General features: G+C 24.4%; 1 protein-coding gene across 1 annotated transcript in view; it reads right to left on the bottom strand.

Annotated features, from left to right (window-relative positions):
- Positions 1-5,163, bottom strand: part of LOC114127528 (arrestin homolog) — a 41,539-nt gene extending 36,376 nt beyond the window's left edge. Inside the window, exons 1-2 of the mRNA XM_050208147.1 lie at positions 4,982-5,163; positions 524-717 (exon numbers count right to left, since the gene is read on the bottom strand). Of these exons, the coding sequence (XP_050064104.1) occupies positions 524-717; positions 4,982-5,090 (303 nt within the window). The 5' untranslated portion in view covers positions 5,091-5,163. The remainder of the gene's footprint in view (positions 1-523; positions 718-4,981) is intronic.
- Positions 5,164-18,602: the final 13,439 nt, after the last annotated feature.

Below are 18,602 nucleotides of genomic sequence, written 5' to 3'. Positions count from 1 at the left end.
AACATAAAATTAGGAAAGGAATAAAAAGCGTTTAAAATTTAAAGCATACGATTTTCGGATTTTGTATGCTAAACATTATGATATGGTATAATATGGTGTTCATGTTAACATTTAATTTAATTATATTTAGCTATTTTAATTTGAAGCCCTTCATTTATGTAACTAAAATTTCGTATATTAATACTGAAAATAAATAAATTTAAAATTAACAAAAAAAAAAATATATATATATTTAAGTGAATTATTTAATTTATATGACTATGAATAGTAAATAAAAATAAGAACTTTTGCTTTTAATTATCTCCTATTATTTTGTTATATTGTTAAAAGTTATTAAAATTCATTGATTATACGATTCGAATCTAGTATGAAAAACGTCTATATTAATACCAAAATAGGTAGATAGGTATATACATAAAATATTATGAAAACAGGAAAATATATACATTTTATTTCAACATAAATAGTGAAGTATTATATTCTATATCATTAAAACAACTTTTTTAAATGGGGATATATTTACCTGAACTTTGGTCAACTTGACGGGGTTATCGGTATCAAGAGGAGGATATATTTGTGACGATGCCAAATACATGTCTTTTTGAAAACGTAATCCCATCACTTCGTCCTCTTTGCGACCGTACCGAAAGCTGCATACTATTTGACCAAAGATTTTTCCGCTTTTCAAATAAGAATTGTCCAACATGATAACGCCATCTAAGAAAAATTACATTGCATATTATTGTATATAGTATGTATAATATAAAATATATCATGTTTGTATATTGATATAGGAATATTTATTTATATTTGAATATTTGAATATAAATCCCGTTTAAATAGTATTAGGTATTAAATTAAAATATTTAGTCAATAAAAACAAAACGAATGAACTTAAATTCAAGTATTCAACGTTTATGCAGTAAAATATTTTGAAATTTTTAATTCTATAAAAGTATTTTATCATCCATTAAAATAAATGTCTTTTCCATGTAAATTCTAAAAAATATAATACTATGTGTAAAAATGAATGTTTTTATTTTAGTGTACCCACCTATATCTATCTATAAATATAATATATTATATATTTAACAAAATAATTATGATTAAAATAATCTTATGGTTGAAAGAGATACAAATTATGACTAGAAACAAATATTTAATTTTAAATTTTTGTAATATACTGACTTTGAACTTAGACTATTAACTTTAAACCATTGAAGTTATTATACTTTATATTTTACCATATTATAATAATGTAGCATTATTTATTTAATTTAAAAATATCTTTGTTTGATTAAGTACCATATTTTTAGTTGCTTACAATTACCTATAAACTAAAATAGGTATAAATTTAAATTACAGGTATTCTACATTTCTGTTGTTGCAGAGTGAAGATAGGAATGCATTTTTATTGTGTTCTTTAAATTTATATATCCATCACTTTTTTTGTAATAAACATACTTAAATAATATAATTGGCTGTAAATACGTACAAATTTAATATATTTTATTTGTAGCACAGCAGTACTGATAAATAAATTATGTACAACTATTAAGAACTATTATACATGAATATTTATTATGAATTATTAAATAATTGACATTTATCATAATTTACTCTCTGATATATAGATAGGTATTAAATACAAAATAAAAGAACAAACCATGGATAGTATACAGAAGCTACAAGGTCGACTATCATACTTGACATTTAAAAAAAAAGATAATTCATTGTGATGTGGTACTTGGTTACTAGGTATACTAGAAATAGATGTAGACGGTAGTAATTTCATAGTTCATAAGATAGATTTACATTTTAAGTGTTATTTAACAGAATTTATCGGATTAGATTTTAAATAATAAGTGTTGTATATAGCACTTTTTCATATAGACGGATGCTTGGAATCACTATTTTATAGTCAAGTTTCAAATATTGATAGATAATATAAACATTTAACAGTGTTAGGAATTATCTAAATATGTTTTTCTTATATTTTATCTCATCTAGTTAATTTTAAAAAGATTCAATTTTTATCTCGTTTATAGATAATAAGAACAGTACTTATATATTTTAAAGTTATGTAGATAATATTATTATTTACTGAATTGTTTAATTTTTTTTTATCCTATAATTACTTTATATTATATAAATTATATAATAATATAATACATATAATATTCTGTTTGATACTATGGAGTAACTCGCGGTGGGGTTAACAGTTGAGTGTTTTTTGATCACTACCAATAAAAACTGGTATTTGCATATTTTATTTAGAGTAAAATTTGAATAAAGTTAACATAATTATAATGTTTTTATACCAAGTATCGATCAAGTTAAAAAGGATTAAGTAAATCACATTATAATATTAAAAATATATTTAATGTTAAATATATTTTATTTTGTTTATTAAATATGTGTGTATTTTATAATATGCACGGTGTAGCTATGTAATTTTAATATATTTATTTACTATAGATACTTATATACGTATCATATAGTATAAATAATGTAACAAAAAGTAAAATATCAATGCATAAGTCATTCAAGTTTATTTAAATGTATTATTAATTTTAATCAATTATCTAACTATATTATTTAGATGATTTTAATAAAAAATATCTTTTATATCTTATTTAGATAACTATTTAATTATCTATGATTAGCACTAAGTATAAATCTAAAGATTATACTTGAAAAAATCAAATAAAATACTTGATTTTGAATTAATCAAATGTTTACCAAAATTTTAATGTTTGTAATAAGACATATTATATTCAGTGTTTTTATTTTATAAAGATAATTTATTGAGATGTTAAAAACGAAAATTAAAAATATCATAAAACAATAACGGATAACATGAATAAATTGTTAACATTTACAATAATAGTTACCTACTACTTAGATTTTAAAAATGGATAATGGTCATCATTCGTTGAAAATAATTATAACACATCAGGTTTATTATTAAAATATTAAATCATAAATAATAAATGGAAATTGAAATCTCTATAAGATTATCAATAATTATAAAAACTTATTCTTCGAACTCTCTATGGTTTACCTTGATAGTTGTATTATAATAGGGGAAATGATTTTTTTATTTTTGAATCATTTTTGCAGTTTTATTCCCTCATATAATGTGTATATATGTATATCAATGAATCCATCAAAAAATGTATGGAAATACATTATACAAATGTATATTGAAAATAATATTTAATTTATGATATAATTATTAAAATCTATTTAGTGTTCATTTAAAAGAAACAAAATATTAATTTAAATTATCGAACAAAATCTAGTTTTTGTAAATATGCTTATAATATTTCACTGTTTTAATTATTTACTAATTTATCAGAGTAATTATCTACATACCTGAGTAAATTCTTAAGTTAAACCACGTTTTTAACCTATATAGTATACTATACCATAAATAAAATCTAATAACAAATAATTCGACTAAAATGTAATATTAGGGGTTTTAAAATAAAAATGTGCAAATTTTTCGTTTTTTACTCGTACTTTAACCATATAAAAATGAGCAAATTACATGTTAAAATCAAAACATCATTTATCTAGATGTAATCTGCATTTTGTACTTTCAAAACTTAATTGTATGGTTTTATTGAGTGATTATCATAAAATATAACTGTGGAAAAAATATTCTACATTATTTACATACAATTAAAAAGTGTATTATGTATTAATATTTGAGAAATAAATAAGTATTATTTTTAAAGTAGCTACCAATATTATTTTTAAACAAAGCCTGTACAAGTTCAAATGTGCAAAATAATATATTTTTTTCTTAAAACTTATTATTTTATTATTCCATTCAAATCTAAAAGTTAAATTTTCTATAATTTATAAATGTTCTAGTTAAAAATATATCATACTATTAGATTTAACAATAATACTATTAATTTTAAATTTATAAGATAAACAATTATACAGTCTTCTAAAATTGAATGCTTTTATATTTTAGTTCACTTGGCAAGTATAAAATGAATAAAATCGAGTGACTATATGTATTTGAAGCATTGAAGCATTACAAATCATATTATGCTTTACTAAATTATTTAATACTATTTTTGGTTAATTACAATTGTTGTTTTTTTTTTCAATTACAAATCCGTTCAAATACTAGCTACTGCCTATCAATAAGTTTAATATTTTGATAACTTTATAGGTTTTATAGGTTTATACGTTAATATAATATATAGAATAATTCACTAAGCGTAATCACCTTAATTTCCCTTGAATATTGAATACATTTAAATATTAATTTTTAGAGTTTAAAGTTTTAGAGTTCTCGGTTTTTAGCCAACTAAAAAGTGTTACACGTGTTACGTGTATACCATTTTCTTTTCTTACAAATGATAATCAATCTTTTTTACTGTAAATTAAATATTATGGAAATGATTTATTCGAAAATGTTGAGACCTTGATGTATAGAAATCGAACAAGTGATTTCTGACTTTTTAGGTAATTCAACTTTAAGTACTGAATATAACTATGATATAGATAGTTTAAGATTTTTGGTTTAAAAGATATTCGGTTCATAAATGATTTAAAAATTATTGTAATTAATATTATAATCTGCAGTGATTTATAGAAAATGTTTTAATATAATAAGGAGTATCGATCTTATACTTTATTTATATCTATTATTTTTAGTAGGTTTTTAAGTATAATATGTCCTAATCTATGTACTCATTTGAATTTGAATTTAGTTGTTTAATAATTTTCAATTTTCTAGTAAAAAAAGAGAGAGGTTTTCGTTTAAACAAAAATAAATCTATATAATCACTACAAGATACTTCTTAAATGGTAAAAAGAATCGAAGCATCTATTATCCGAGCTACTACTTATATATTTAATAATATCATATGATATTTATTTATTACTTAAAAAATACAAATTAATTACTAAATGAAATATTCTGTGATCAGTGTTCTCGAAACGCGTTTATACATACCAACGGGGTCGATGAATGTTATATGGTCAACAATGTTACGTTTACTCAAGTAGAGGATTATTTTGCCATCAGGCGAAGATTTTTTGAAAACGTTAAAATTCAACACCATTATTACTGATACTTGAAAAATTAATTGCACTAGACAAAAGAACGACTTCTAAAATACGACTAATGGGTTAAATAATAAATATGATCAGGTGTGTCTTAAAACTACGCTATTAAGGTTTCTCTGTACAGCCGGGTTAAGCTTGTTAAGCTATATACACTACTATTGTTGTTATTAAATTAAATTTAAAACTGAACTAGGTACGTCACTGTTTTAATTTTCAATGTCAAAGGAAACCCTGTTTTTGGACATTAAAAAAATATATATACATTCATATATCTAATACATATATAGCATGATGTTTTTATAGCATACAGCATGTCACATTAAATGTAGACGCACGCCTATGTTTTTGTTAACACATGAATTACGGAAGTTGCGTACCTAACTACAGCAGACATTAAATAAATATTTAATTAAATGTTTTACTATATATGTATGTCATTATTTCATATACCCCTACGTATTGCATGTACTTCTGAGGAGGCTAACAAAGATTCTGTAGGATTTCACACCATCACACAGATGTTACACAATTTCAGATATCATACAAAGTTGATTTATGATTCAACATTTATCGCGGAAACCATACAAATTTATAGAAAATACTTTGATTGTATGAATTGAATGTTGGCAAATGAACAAAAGTATTTTAAATCTCTCATTTCTTTTACTGTTTTATCATAATTAATAAATTAATTAATATTGAATATACTTACGAATTAAACGTACATAGTAAACAAGTATGCTATTATTGTACCATGTAGGTACAATAGGTATATATACCCAGTGCCGTAGACAGGATTTTTTTTATGGAAGAGGGTTCATAATTACATTGAAGTAATATTTGAACATTATAAAATAGTCGGACATTTGTACCTATATTTTCCACAATATACAATGTGAATGAGAGGGGTTTGAACCCTCTAACCCCCCCCCCGTGTTTACGGCACTGTATATACCTATACTATATAAATAAAGATGAATATACTTATCGACACAATTACGTGGTTAAATCATAAAACTAACATTTTTTTATTTAAAAAAATAGCCAAATAAAAATACATTAAATCTTTTTTTGATTAAGAATATTAATTAAGATGCTACTAATACCCAGAAAATAAAATCAAATTAACAATTATGTCTATTTATCGATCAAAAAATTAAGTCTTTATTTTGTCGACTTATTAGATAATATTATATGATTCAACTAACGTTCAACACATCAACTTTTTTTCCCCAGCATAGGAGTATAGGAGAATGGAATTCATTAATGTAGGTAGTCAACTTTTATTTAAGATTGCAATCAGGAATATTAGTTACTATTTTGTGGTAATGGTGTCATACGCTCGAGTTTTATAGTTATTTGGGAACAACAAGAAACGTATGTAAGTATTGTAAAACATTTGAATGTAATTGTTTTCAAATTCATGTTCTTTGTTTTAGAGGATAAAATAAAATAGGTTTAAATCAGATAAATTTACTATCACATCCATGATCTATCTAATTTACATTTTCGAAATATTTAATGAGTAAATTAATTAATAAATATACCTAAATTAAATTATTTTTTTAAATAAACTTCAACTTTTGATTCTTAAAATAAAAAGATGTAATATGAAATATTAATCCATAAATAATAACAAATATTATATAATATTCTTTTTTTTAATTACCTATTTGAATAGAGTATTGTATTTTAAATGAAGAAAATCATTATTTGTAGCATAGATTAATCTATAGAATATGATTTTTATCTATTTTTATATAATGCCAAACAAATTGAAACGTAATGACACATATTTTAGATTATCATGTCTCAAAAAAGTTTTGTATTAATAATAGTAAAAAAAATAAAAATAAATCACTTTACTGTAATACTAATAGTAAAATAAATAAAATAAATTACATAAAAGCAATAATATCAATATATCATGCATATACTGATATACTTGGTATACTTTATAGGTAAATGCTTGTCTTTGCTCAAAATCGTTTTGTATGCAATGATTTTAAATCAAATTTAAAACACACGTTACAGTGACTTACTCGATGACGTGGTACAATTGATATCTAATGAACAGTTGAGTGGTTCTCAACTTCTCCTCTTTAAAATTCTGAGCAAATCAATGATGAATGTATTAATTATACAATGATGTATCATGTATGTATTTTCTGTCTGTTATCACTAATCATCTTTAGGAACAGTAAAAATATTTTGAAATGTGAATAGTTTCTGGTGACTGGTAACAATTTTAATTTAGTTTAATTTACACTTTGAAGGTCACAAGTAAAAATTTCCTTGTAAGTACTTTTTTTACAGCTGAAACAACAACAAAAAAAATAATAATAATAATAAAAAAATTAATTACAAATTCGAAAAATCGAATAACTGTATAGGTCGACACTTAAATTTTTACAAAAGTTTATATTATCATTTTCTATTTAAGATAAAATTTTCAAAGTATTTTGATAATATTTTTGAGCTATTTATAGACATAAGAAATTTTCATATTTAAAATTGTTTTCCTATAAATGTTCATTTAAAATTATTTGCCGGGTATAAACTGTAAATACTTGAAAAATGAATACCTACCAAGCTCCTTATAAGTTGTTAATTTATTAATTCAAAAATATTGAAAAGATTACAATATTTTTTTATAAATGTTTAAAGTTAGAATTTTGACAAAATTCATAAAAATCACGAAAATTAGCAAATTATTTGTAGTTAGAAATTCATAAAATTGTTTGTTTTTTTACCTAAGATTTGAAAATTGAATACAAGGTCTTTTCAACTTATTCCTAATAAGCTTATCAACCTATATAATATATAGGTTATAAGTATATTATACTTATATAAATATAAAAACAAAACAATTTTATTCTACTTGAAAGCTATATTAATTTTTTATGAACATAATATTTTGATATTGAAGTTCTTATAATGGATATATTAACGGGGTTTTGTATTTTGTTGTAATTTAAAAATAAATAACGGCAGTAGCATAACATTTTCACCAAATGTTTATATTATCATTTTCGTTATACCTATATGATAAGTATATAATAACATTTTCTAAATTTTTACTGTTTTTGAGCTACTCATAGGTATTATTATATAGAAAAATTGAATGTAGACCGTGTTGTCTACACATCAAACTAATTTTTTTAAATAATATACAAGCATATTATTATATTTTAGACTATTGTTTATGTGTTTATGACCACTGAAAAGTGAAACCAATGTTTATAAAAATATAATATTTTAAATCCATACTATATAGTATATAAGGGGTTTCCCCCATCATCAGTCATATAGTGTATGAAGGAAGGACGGTCAGGTATTCAGGTCTTAAGCATATTAACATAGATATAAATTATAATTATCATATAATATGGCCAGTGCCCAGTGGCAAACTATTGCACAGTATTAGATAATAATGTTTGAATTTAGCAGGGGTCGCCCAACTTAAATGTTTACAGTTATCAATACTCATATTTTATTCGTAAAATTTAGTAGATTTACCAACAGTTTACTTTATAGGACGGCGATGATTTACTATCTTAAAATTATAAAATAAAAATAGGTTCAATGGATATTATATTATATTATATATTAAATACCTACATACTTTCCTACTAATTTAACTTACTTTCATTATTTATTTTAAGCTTAAGATTGTTATTTGTCTAAACATTAAATAATTATCTCAAACACGGAGGTACTTACCTATGAATTCTTTTTATCTTATAATAAATGTACATTAATTTGATAATCAATAAAAGTCGGCTATTAGCTCAGCTTGTCAACTGTCACATACGGAAATCGGACGGACTAAATAAGAGAGCCACTATAGCCACGCCTTCATTATGGGCAGTACCAACCTATAATTTATTATTTTTAAATTTTAAAGTTAAAATATTTGCCATCATTCTCACGCGAATCTCATGCTCTCGATGATAATACCTAATGTATAATATTATTAAATGTTAATAATTGTTAATAACGTAGGTATCGCTTAAGTATGATGTCTCTCTATAATATATACATTATTAATTAAGCATAATTATATTATCATTGTTATTACATATTCTTTACGACTTCAGGCTTTATAATAAGTTTTTAAATTAATTTTCAGACAGATACGATATTTATGGCCAATAATGGATACCTGCCGCCATGTCACAATTTCACAAACGAAAATAACAAAGGAGAGATTCTAGTGAAACGGTAGATTACATTTTCCATAGTTTGTACTTGTAGAGTCCTAGAGAGTCAAACTGATGATGGATTTTAGGAACTTTTCGCGTGGTACTATAACCATTAACCATTTAACATTTAATCGTTCGCTGTGTTTTGGGTTAGAAAAATGTCACAGACATTAAAATTTAAAAACATTTTGGTAATACACTGAAATACTGAACATACTACACAGTAGGTATCTGGTTATATATACATTTCCATGAAAATTTTCCTAATAAGAAAAAGTAATCAAGATTAATTTGATAATGCAAGTTTCTTGTTTTGTATATTCTCAAAATATCATTCGCATAATTCGTGCGCAGATATTATAAATTATACACACAGACAAATAGTTTAGATTGAATATATACTATACTTTCTTTTTTTTTAAATGTTTTTGATTAATATTTTTTATGTAGTTTTCATACATCGTTATTTGTAGACACTTAACTAGTAGACATAATAATTAGTGTAATAATCGCAGTGTTTTTTTTTTTAAGTAGGTACAATAATTAAGGACGGAGAAATGACTCATCATAGTCTTACAAATTACAATACATTTTTTTTTATCCTGCATCGTTATAATAAGGTTCAGTATAATATAAATTTATTGTGTAAGATAATAGAATAAATAATAGTTTTCATAATTGGAATATATTATAGGTAAAACCTAACCATATAAAAAAATCGATTTAGTAACTGGTTTAGAACTGGTTTTACGTAAAAATTCCCGTTTTTCAGTCACTTTTTTTTTTTGGTTTTTTCGATTTTTTTGAAAACTGTTGGAAAATTCTTACTTTTGACCTAGGATATTCACTTTTCCACCGGACACCACCTCCAAAGTTTGAAATTGAAGCATTATTTCGACTAGTTATGTTGTACACACACAAAAAAACACACATCACTGTAAAATCAATACATTCATCACTTCGTTCAGAATCTAAAAAAGTTAGCCAATTTAAAAAATTAATAAAATTACAACCGATAATTTGACGTAAAACGTCAAAATATTACTAGAAAAGGCAAAAAATCCCAAAAAATTATTATTGTCATTCGAGTCCATCTAGTCTCGACAGTTTCGATATCAACGAGAATACCGAGGAATAATCGAATATTTCAAAATTAAATAATTGATAATCGAACAAATAAATACTCATTTTGGTGCAAATTACAAACTCCCGAACACACAACAGTTTTTAAACCTAATTATTTTAAATAATTATATTTTTTAAGAAATTACAAGAAATAAGGCGATTGGGAATGATACAGGTATTATTGTTTTAAGGGAGACCCGGAGACATTGGAGTATATCACATATGTAAACCAATGTACTTTATTAACATACATTTTATAAGTTTCATATAATTATTTTATAATTAGTAGCTCATAGTATTTAAGTATTACATTATCACTGTCAACGCATTGCTTTGTTGTTAACACTTAACATTAGAGTATTAAAACCATTAGAAACATTAGACCATATCCGTGACCCGTCTATATTTTATATTGCTATCGGCTATATTTGAATTAATTTTGTACCAATAAAATAATAATAAATCATAACCACCAGTTATAAGAAATAATATAATATTAGACAATTCGTTTTATCTGAATCAAATACATGGAATTTATTTTCAAGATATTTAAAAGAAATATTAATTAATTGTAAATTATTTCTATTAAGTATTATTATATAACTAATTACGTAATCGAACTAATCTCACAATATATATAAATAAAATTATACATCATGTGAAGATTCAGATATAAAAAAAAATTATTTGAGTTTCGGCTGTACCAAAATGTTTTATTTGGCGGGGTTTGGTTAATTCGTGTCTAAGAAAAAAACTCATCTTGATTATATGGGTGTCGGGTATTTATTTTGTTTCTTATGGGTTATTAAGGGTATTACTGAAAAATTCGAAAATATGAAAGGTCTAATGTGAACCATATAAATAGCTTAATGGAAATAAAATATTTATAAAAATTATACTACGTATAAAAGAATTATGATGAATCGTGTAACTATTTGTTTGCGAGGTACACCAAAAAACAAATCAATTTTGTCGAATATTAGTTTTGCGGGCTACCGGTATTTTAGGCAATTGTAAATTCTCCCGATAGTAAATTCTCTGGGGTCTACTCCAGTATTACCTGACGGAAACATGTACACTATCTCGGGTCTTCAGTATTGCTAATTTAATTTAATAAAAATCACAAAATAAATTTAATATACATTTAAAAATAATAAATCATATAATAATAATAATAATAAATCATAACCACCAGTTATAAGAAATAATATAATATTAGACAATTCGTTTTATCTGAATCAAATACATGGAATTTATTTTCAAGATATTTAAAAGAAATATTAATTAATTGTAAATTATTTCTATTAAGTATTATTATATAACTTATTACGTAATCGAACTAATCTCACAATATATATAAATAAAATTATACATCATGTGAAGATTCAGATATAAAAAAAAATTATTTGAGTTTCGGCTGTACCAGAATGTTTTATTTGGCGGGGTTTGATTAATTCGTGCCTAAGAAAAAAACTCATCTTGATTATATGGGTGTCGGGTATTTATTTTGTTTCTTATGGGTTATTAAGGGTATTACTGAAAAATTCGAAAATATGAAAGGTCTAATGTGAACCATATAAATAGCTTAATGGAAATAAAATATTTATAAAAATTATACTACGTATAAAAGAATTATGATGAATCGTGTAACTATTTGTTTGCGAGGTACACCAAAAAACAAATCAATTTTGTCGAATATTAGTTTTGCGGGCTACCGGTATTTTAGGCAATTGTAAATTCTCCCGATAGTAAATTCTCTGGGGTCTACTCCAGTATTACCTGACGGAAACATGTACACTATCTCGGGTCTTCAGTATTGCTAATTTAATTTAATAAAAATCACAAAATAAATTTAATATACATTTAAAAATAATAAATCATATAATAATAATAATAATAATAATATAAATTAATGCTTTTAACTACTATGAGCTATAATATTATAGTTAAAATACAATAAAAAATAAAAATTCATAGAATAAATCTATTAATTTTTATAGAAAATATACGTATGATAAAATAAAAATTTTTTATAGTAGGAACACAGATTTAAAAAAACTTATGGTACCTATTTATTTTTTTGTCTTTATAATCTAATATTTTTTAAGTTATAGTTTTTTCTTTATTATTTGTATGACTGTTTTTACTTATTTTTTAGTTTATTACAATTTTGAATTTTGAACAATGTTAACCGTGAAGAATTTACACATTTACTTCAGGTAAACATAATATTGACCTATAGGAAAGTTTACTATTTTTAAAATTTGGGAGAGTTTATCACCGCCCAATATTTTTCCCAAATCAAAATTCCTGAATGAACTTTTTTCCGAATAACATTTTACCCGAAAGTCCAATTATACAAAAAAAACATTTCAAAGATCAGCACTTTGACAATACAAAACTTCCTTGGCGCTATTATGCATTATAAATATGGACTAGTGGGATACAATTCATACATTTTTATCAATAAAAATACTCAAGATAGACTTTAAATAAAGCTAATTTAAAAACATGATATTATATTTATTTGTGTGTTTTAATATCTTTTCTATTTTTATCTATACTATTTATTTATACCAGAAATAACAAAAGTTTTGATCTAGGTAATTTTTTAGCATACCTAATCAGAGGTGTTTCAAATACCAAAATATAAACATTTAATACAATAAAAATATTTTTCTTATGGGTTATATAAGAGTAAAGCCGGTAAAGAGTGTGTCAATAATATGGTAAACATTTTAAACAGATATTTTTACATATCCTCTTTATATTAAACCTCGTCAATCTTTACAAATATTAAAAAGTAAAGAGTATGACTCTTTCAGTCATAAATAATTGACGTAAATATGGTAAAACTACTTGATTAAATTAATTTTGTTTTTTCCTTTGTATATATAATTTGAGATATGCAGTATACTTAAAATTTTGAAATTTTGTAAAAATATCTTGATAGTTAAAATCGCAAATCGATTGAGACTTAAGAGCATACTCAGTATACCCATATATTATTGAAAAAAAGTCTTGAGAGTATACGGCTTATATGTAGTATACCCTACGAGAACGCCCCTGAGCATAATATATTATATAATATGTACATATACTATATAGTACCTATATCTATTCTGTATTCGTTAATCGTAGTTCGTTATTTATTATAATAATTTATAGAACAGGGGCGGCCAAACAGTCGATCGCGGACAATTTCAAAGTCGATCATGTTAGAATTTATTTTTAGGGCCACGCGCCCTGTATGTTTCTTAATAATATTATAGTTATCATCATAAAAAAAAAAATTTTATGGAAGTCAATCCTCAAAGGTGATGTATATTTTTAGTAGATCATGACCAAAAAACGTTTGGCCAACCCTGCTATAGATACTATATGATATATCAGGGGCGGATCCAGAAATTTATCAAAGGGGGAGGGGGTAATACGATACTTAACGCTGAATATATAACTAGTATTTCTCACAAGCCACAATGTAATAAATGTGAATATAATAAAGCTCAAGGGGGGTATTCGCCCTATTATCTACCCCCTTGGATCCACCACTATGATATATGAGTTGGAAATGAAATGAATAATGGTATGTAGACATGTAGTGTTTGTAAAAATGTGTGTACATTTTACCTAGTTCATGGATATTATAAACATATTATGGGTATTGTGTAAGTGAACATATGTATATTGTGTAAAATTGCTGTTGGAGTGTAGCGATTTTTTTTGGATAATTACTTTGACATATTATATTGAATTAAGGGAGTCATATTTATGTGTTCTCTCCCATACATTGTCCCTTAATATTATAATACCATTGGCCCTGTAAACCTATAACCTTTTTTCCCGAACACCTTTTACCCGAATTAAAATTAAAGTCAATAAATTAATAATACCTATAAACAATAAAAATTAATTAATAAAATTAAATATTAATAATAATATAATAAATTATGTAGTGTACTGATTAAATATTAAAAAGGCATAATATTATGTCGTTGTAACAATGGTAAAGTGCGATAACGAAAAGATACCCGTACTTTCTTGTAAATACTATCTTTATCGTAGGGAATAAATGATTATTAATAAATTAGAATGTATAGCAATAGCTGTATTTTACTTATAGATATAAAACATCATGTATAAAAAATACATTATTAGCTCCTAGTAATAACAAAATCTTTTAATTTTTTTATTTCGGGAACAATAACCGTTGGAAAAAAGCGTTTAGAAAAAAATGCTTCAGGTTTTTGGATTTTCGAGAAAAATACCATTTAGGAATTTTGATTATGGAAAATGGCGGGTATTTGTTTTGCGTAAAAATTTCTATTTTTTTAATATTTTTTATTCTGAACGGATGTACCTATTGTTTACAATAATGACAACGTTTTTTCTTGTGTAAGTACATATCGATAAGTTATCGATAAAAGTTATTTTGTAATTAGAAACATATAAAAAATGTTTTGTTTATAACTAAGATTTGAAAATTAAATATAATGTTCTTTATAAGTTTATTAACTTATATAAAAACGAAAACATTTTGTGGGAAAGCCAAATTAATTTTTTATGTACATTTGAATTTCTAATTCTTACGATATTAAATATTTATGCATAATATTATAAAATAATAATAATAATATTATATTTTTCTGAACGGTTTTTTTTATATTATAGTAATTCAAAAACAAATAATTGTAAATACTAAATAGTAGATACTTGTTTATATTATCATTTTTATTGTAAAATTATGAAGACGCCAAATCCGCATGCATTGTTTGTCTTATACACGCTTAACATAAACTGTTCTGAAATGACTTAACTCTTTCAATATTTATATCAAAATTACCAAAATTTTAAATTGCATTTTGAAGAACTTTATCTGTGGTCTGTGTCATTAAATTTCTTAATAACATGAAAACTATTGAAGTTATCTGCAGTTTGAGAACCTACGGATTTTTTCATTTAATTATTACAAATTAAAACTTTACGACACATATAAAATTCTTCTTAATGCGATTTATAATTTTGGAAATAATTCTGATTTGACTATCGAGAAAGTCAAGTCATTCCGCGCAAAACAGTTTTTAACTATGTTACACGTGTATAAGATAAATAAAACACATGCGGGTGTGGTGTCCTTTAAATTTCCAAAATATTTTAACTCTTTCTGAGCTATTTAGAGGTGTATAAAAATATAAAAATACATAGTCACAATATTTTTTTTATACGTATTTGAAGTTTCTACTTGACGAACTTCGTAAAAATTGCGAAAAAATTTCTTATAAGTAGTTCGTATTTATTTATTTATTTATTAAATCATTATTATTATCATTATTATTATATATTATATCATTATTATAGTATCGTTATTTAAATCATGAAATCTAATAAGCAGGCGCGTACACAAAAAAATATGGGTGGTTTTAAATTTTTATTCTTTTATAATCTAACCTAACGTAACCTAACGTATAGCCTAACATGAAGTTTACACAATTTCAATTATAGTACTATTTATAAATTTCGGGGGGGGGGGGGGGTTGAACCCCTAGAACCCCCCCTTGTGTACGTGCCTGCTAATAAGTATAAAAGAAAATTGCTTTTTAGACATTTTAAATTCAAAATAAGACGAAATTATTTATTGTTATATTTAAAAAGTATTATAAGTGAAAATTTGACGTATATTATGATATTTTATGAATCTATTTTTACTGTTTTACGGTACCTACCTATTCACAGATATATGTTATTCAATTTTGAGCCATATAAGTTGATACTGCAATATGGAATAAATACATATTATTACAATAATAATAATATTAACGACCCATCATAATACTAAAGTAAAATAAATGAATAATAGCTGTGTAAAAAAACATCATAAAATATACTTCGTGATATAGTAATAGATAGATTATAGAGTACCTATAGAATATAGACTGATAGATGGTCTTTCCTCAGAATCGTTTTTCTCGTGCAATTATGATAATTAAATTAATATTTATTTATTTGATTAATTCTAATTCTAATGTACAACAGAGGGGAATTAGAAGTTTCTATACGAGAGTAGCAAGTAAAAATTTGAATACGTTAATAATAACCTAATAATAAGATGTGTGAATTCCTTACAGTAAAAAGTTGCATAATATTATGTTATAGTTTCTACACCTATCGTATATTCGTACACTAATCTTGCACCGATCATGGTTATTTGAGTATAATAGTGTGGAGTAGGTTGTAATAATATAATCGCACTCGTTTCAATCGTTATGCGTGGTGCCTGTACTTTATATTAATAACAATATACCCATTCATCTGATATTTTATCATGTTAATGATCATTTCATTTTTTATGTTATGCATATAATATAAGAATTTAGCTAATAATATTTTAAAATTTAATTATATAATTAAATTGATTTTTAGTACCTAGTTATTAGTACTTACTACTTAGATATCAATAGTACGGTTCTTTCCTGACTTTCTTTACCTATAAACTGATAATCATCTTGATTTTAGTTAACTGTTGTGCAAAGAACTTTTATATTATACTATAAAAAGGTAGGCACTTAGAGCTTTATAATTTGTATTATTATTATGGTTTATTAATTATAAAGTTAAATGTCAATCTTTTAACTAACGCTGTCTTTGGCTTTTGCCCTCTGGGTGATCTAATAATATAATAAATTATGACTTCACAGTACTGCACTGCTGTTTTCTAATTTTCACTGACTGCGGCGTCTAACCATTTCTCTAAACGAGTTCTATTTAGGACTGTCATTACTTGCAAGAAGATCTGATTGATATGACCATGTGGGTTAATGCATTGAGTTTAACGTTTAATATTTCTAAATGTACAATGACACTTTAGAGGGTCAATAATTCACTCGTCTTTACTTGCATTAACGAAGTAAACGTCTTATAACAGTAACACGGTATAGTGCAATTGACTAGTTGAGGACATCTGTATCACTTTTGATCAGAGGCTGAGTTTCCAGAGTGATATTGAGAGTGCTAGCTGCTTTTAAAGTCTTTAAATTGTTACTCTACTCTTTGTTAGAAGTACTGCAATATGTATGGAATTTAAATTTTCTACTTCACTTAAGTCATTGAAATTGTTTGTTATTTATCCTTTATCTTATAAAATTACGGACTTATATTTTGACAATAGTAATCTCAAACTTAAATTTTGGAAATTGAATGTTTTTAATTAGTCACTTTTACCTATTATTCTACTTTTATTATACTATTGTATATTAATTGTACATTTTCACATTAGTTCTGTGTACGTTAACATATTATAATAAAAAAGAAGACTCAAGAAGTTGGTAAGCGTATCTTTAAATGTAATATTATTGGGAGGAAGTAATGCGAAATCAGTCCCCTCCCGGTCGTCGGTTCCAAACAGAAAAAAAAAATGTAATATTATTATTATTTACATAAGAAAACGTGTAAATATCTTTGTCTTTATATATTATAAAAACGTGAGGCGATTTCTTATGACAATTAGGTATATCTGAAGTTCTACTGTACCTATTTTCATGACTTCTTTTTTAACGCAAGTACTCGGTGTACAGATGAGCCATTAAAAGAGAAATTTACAAAAAGTTAATTATTTAAATAGTTATAAGAAGTATAAAGTTTGCCGTAAAAATAGTTTTTTTTTATTTTTATTAAAAACTAATAGCAACAATTTATAAATAATTTATTTTTAAATAAAATAATACTTATTGTTATCGATTTGTACCCTTTAAAATAAAAATTTTGAAAAATCTTTTCTTAGTGCTCGGTGAAATTATAATTTTAATTTATCCTCAAAATTCAAATTCGATATCTCAAATAGATTCGGTCTGCGTTGATTATTATTAAAGTATGCTTTCCTTTATATATATATAATTTTTTTTTATTGTTAATTTATAAATAAATTATTTATAAATTGTTGCCATTAGTTTTTAATAAAAATTAGTTGTAATAATAGATTGATGAATGTGTAAACTCATAAGTCAGGTTGTTATATCAACTATTTAAAGACCACGAGATGGTACATAAATGTATCTTATCCATCGTAGAAAAAAATTTGATATAACTTTGAAACTTAAGGGTTAAAAATTGCAAACTTACGTACACATCTCGAGGGATCCACAATCCACCACAAGTAGATTGTCTACCTGATAATATACTGCT

The sequence above is a fragment of the Aphis gossypii genome, chromosome X, assembly GCF_020184175.1.
Source record: "Aphis gossypii isolate Hap1 chromosome X, ASM2018417v2, whole genome shotgun sequence".
In the NCBI taxonomy this organism is placed as follows: Eukaryota; Metazoa; Arthropoda; class Insecta; order Hemiptera; family Aphididae; genus Aphis; species Aphis gossypii.
Note: the sequence above shows the minus strand (reverse complement) of the source record. Positions and strands in the feature narration are given on the sequence as shown.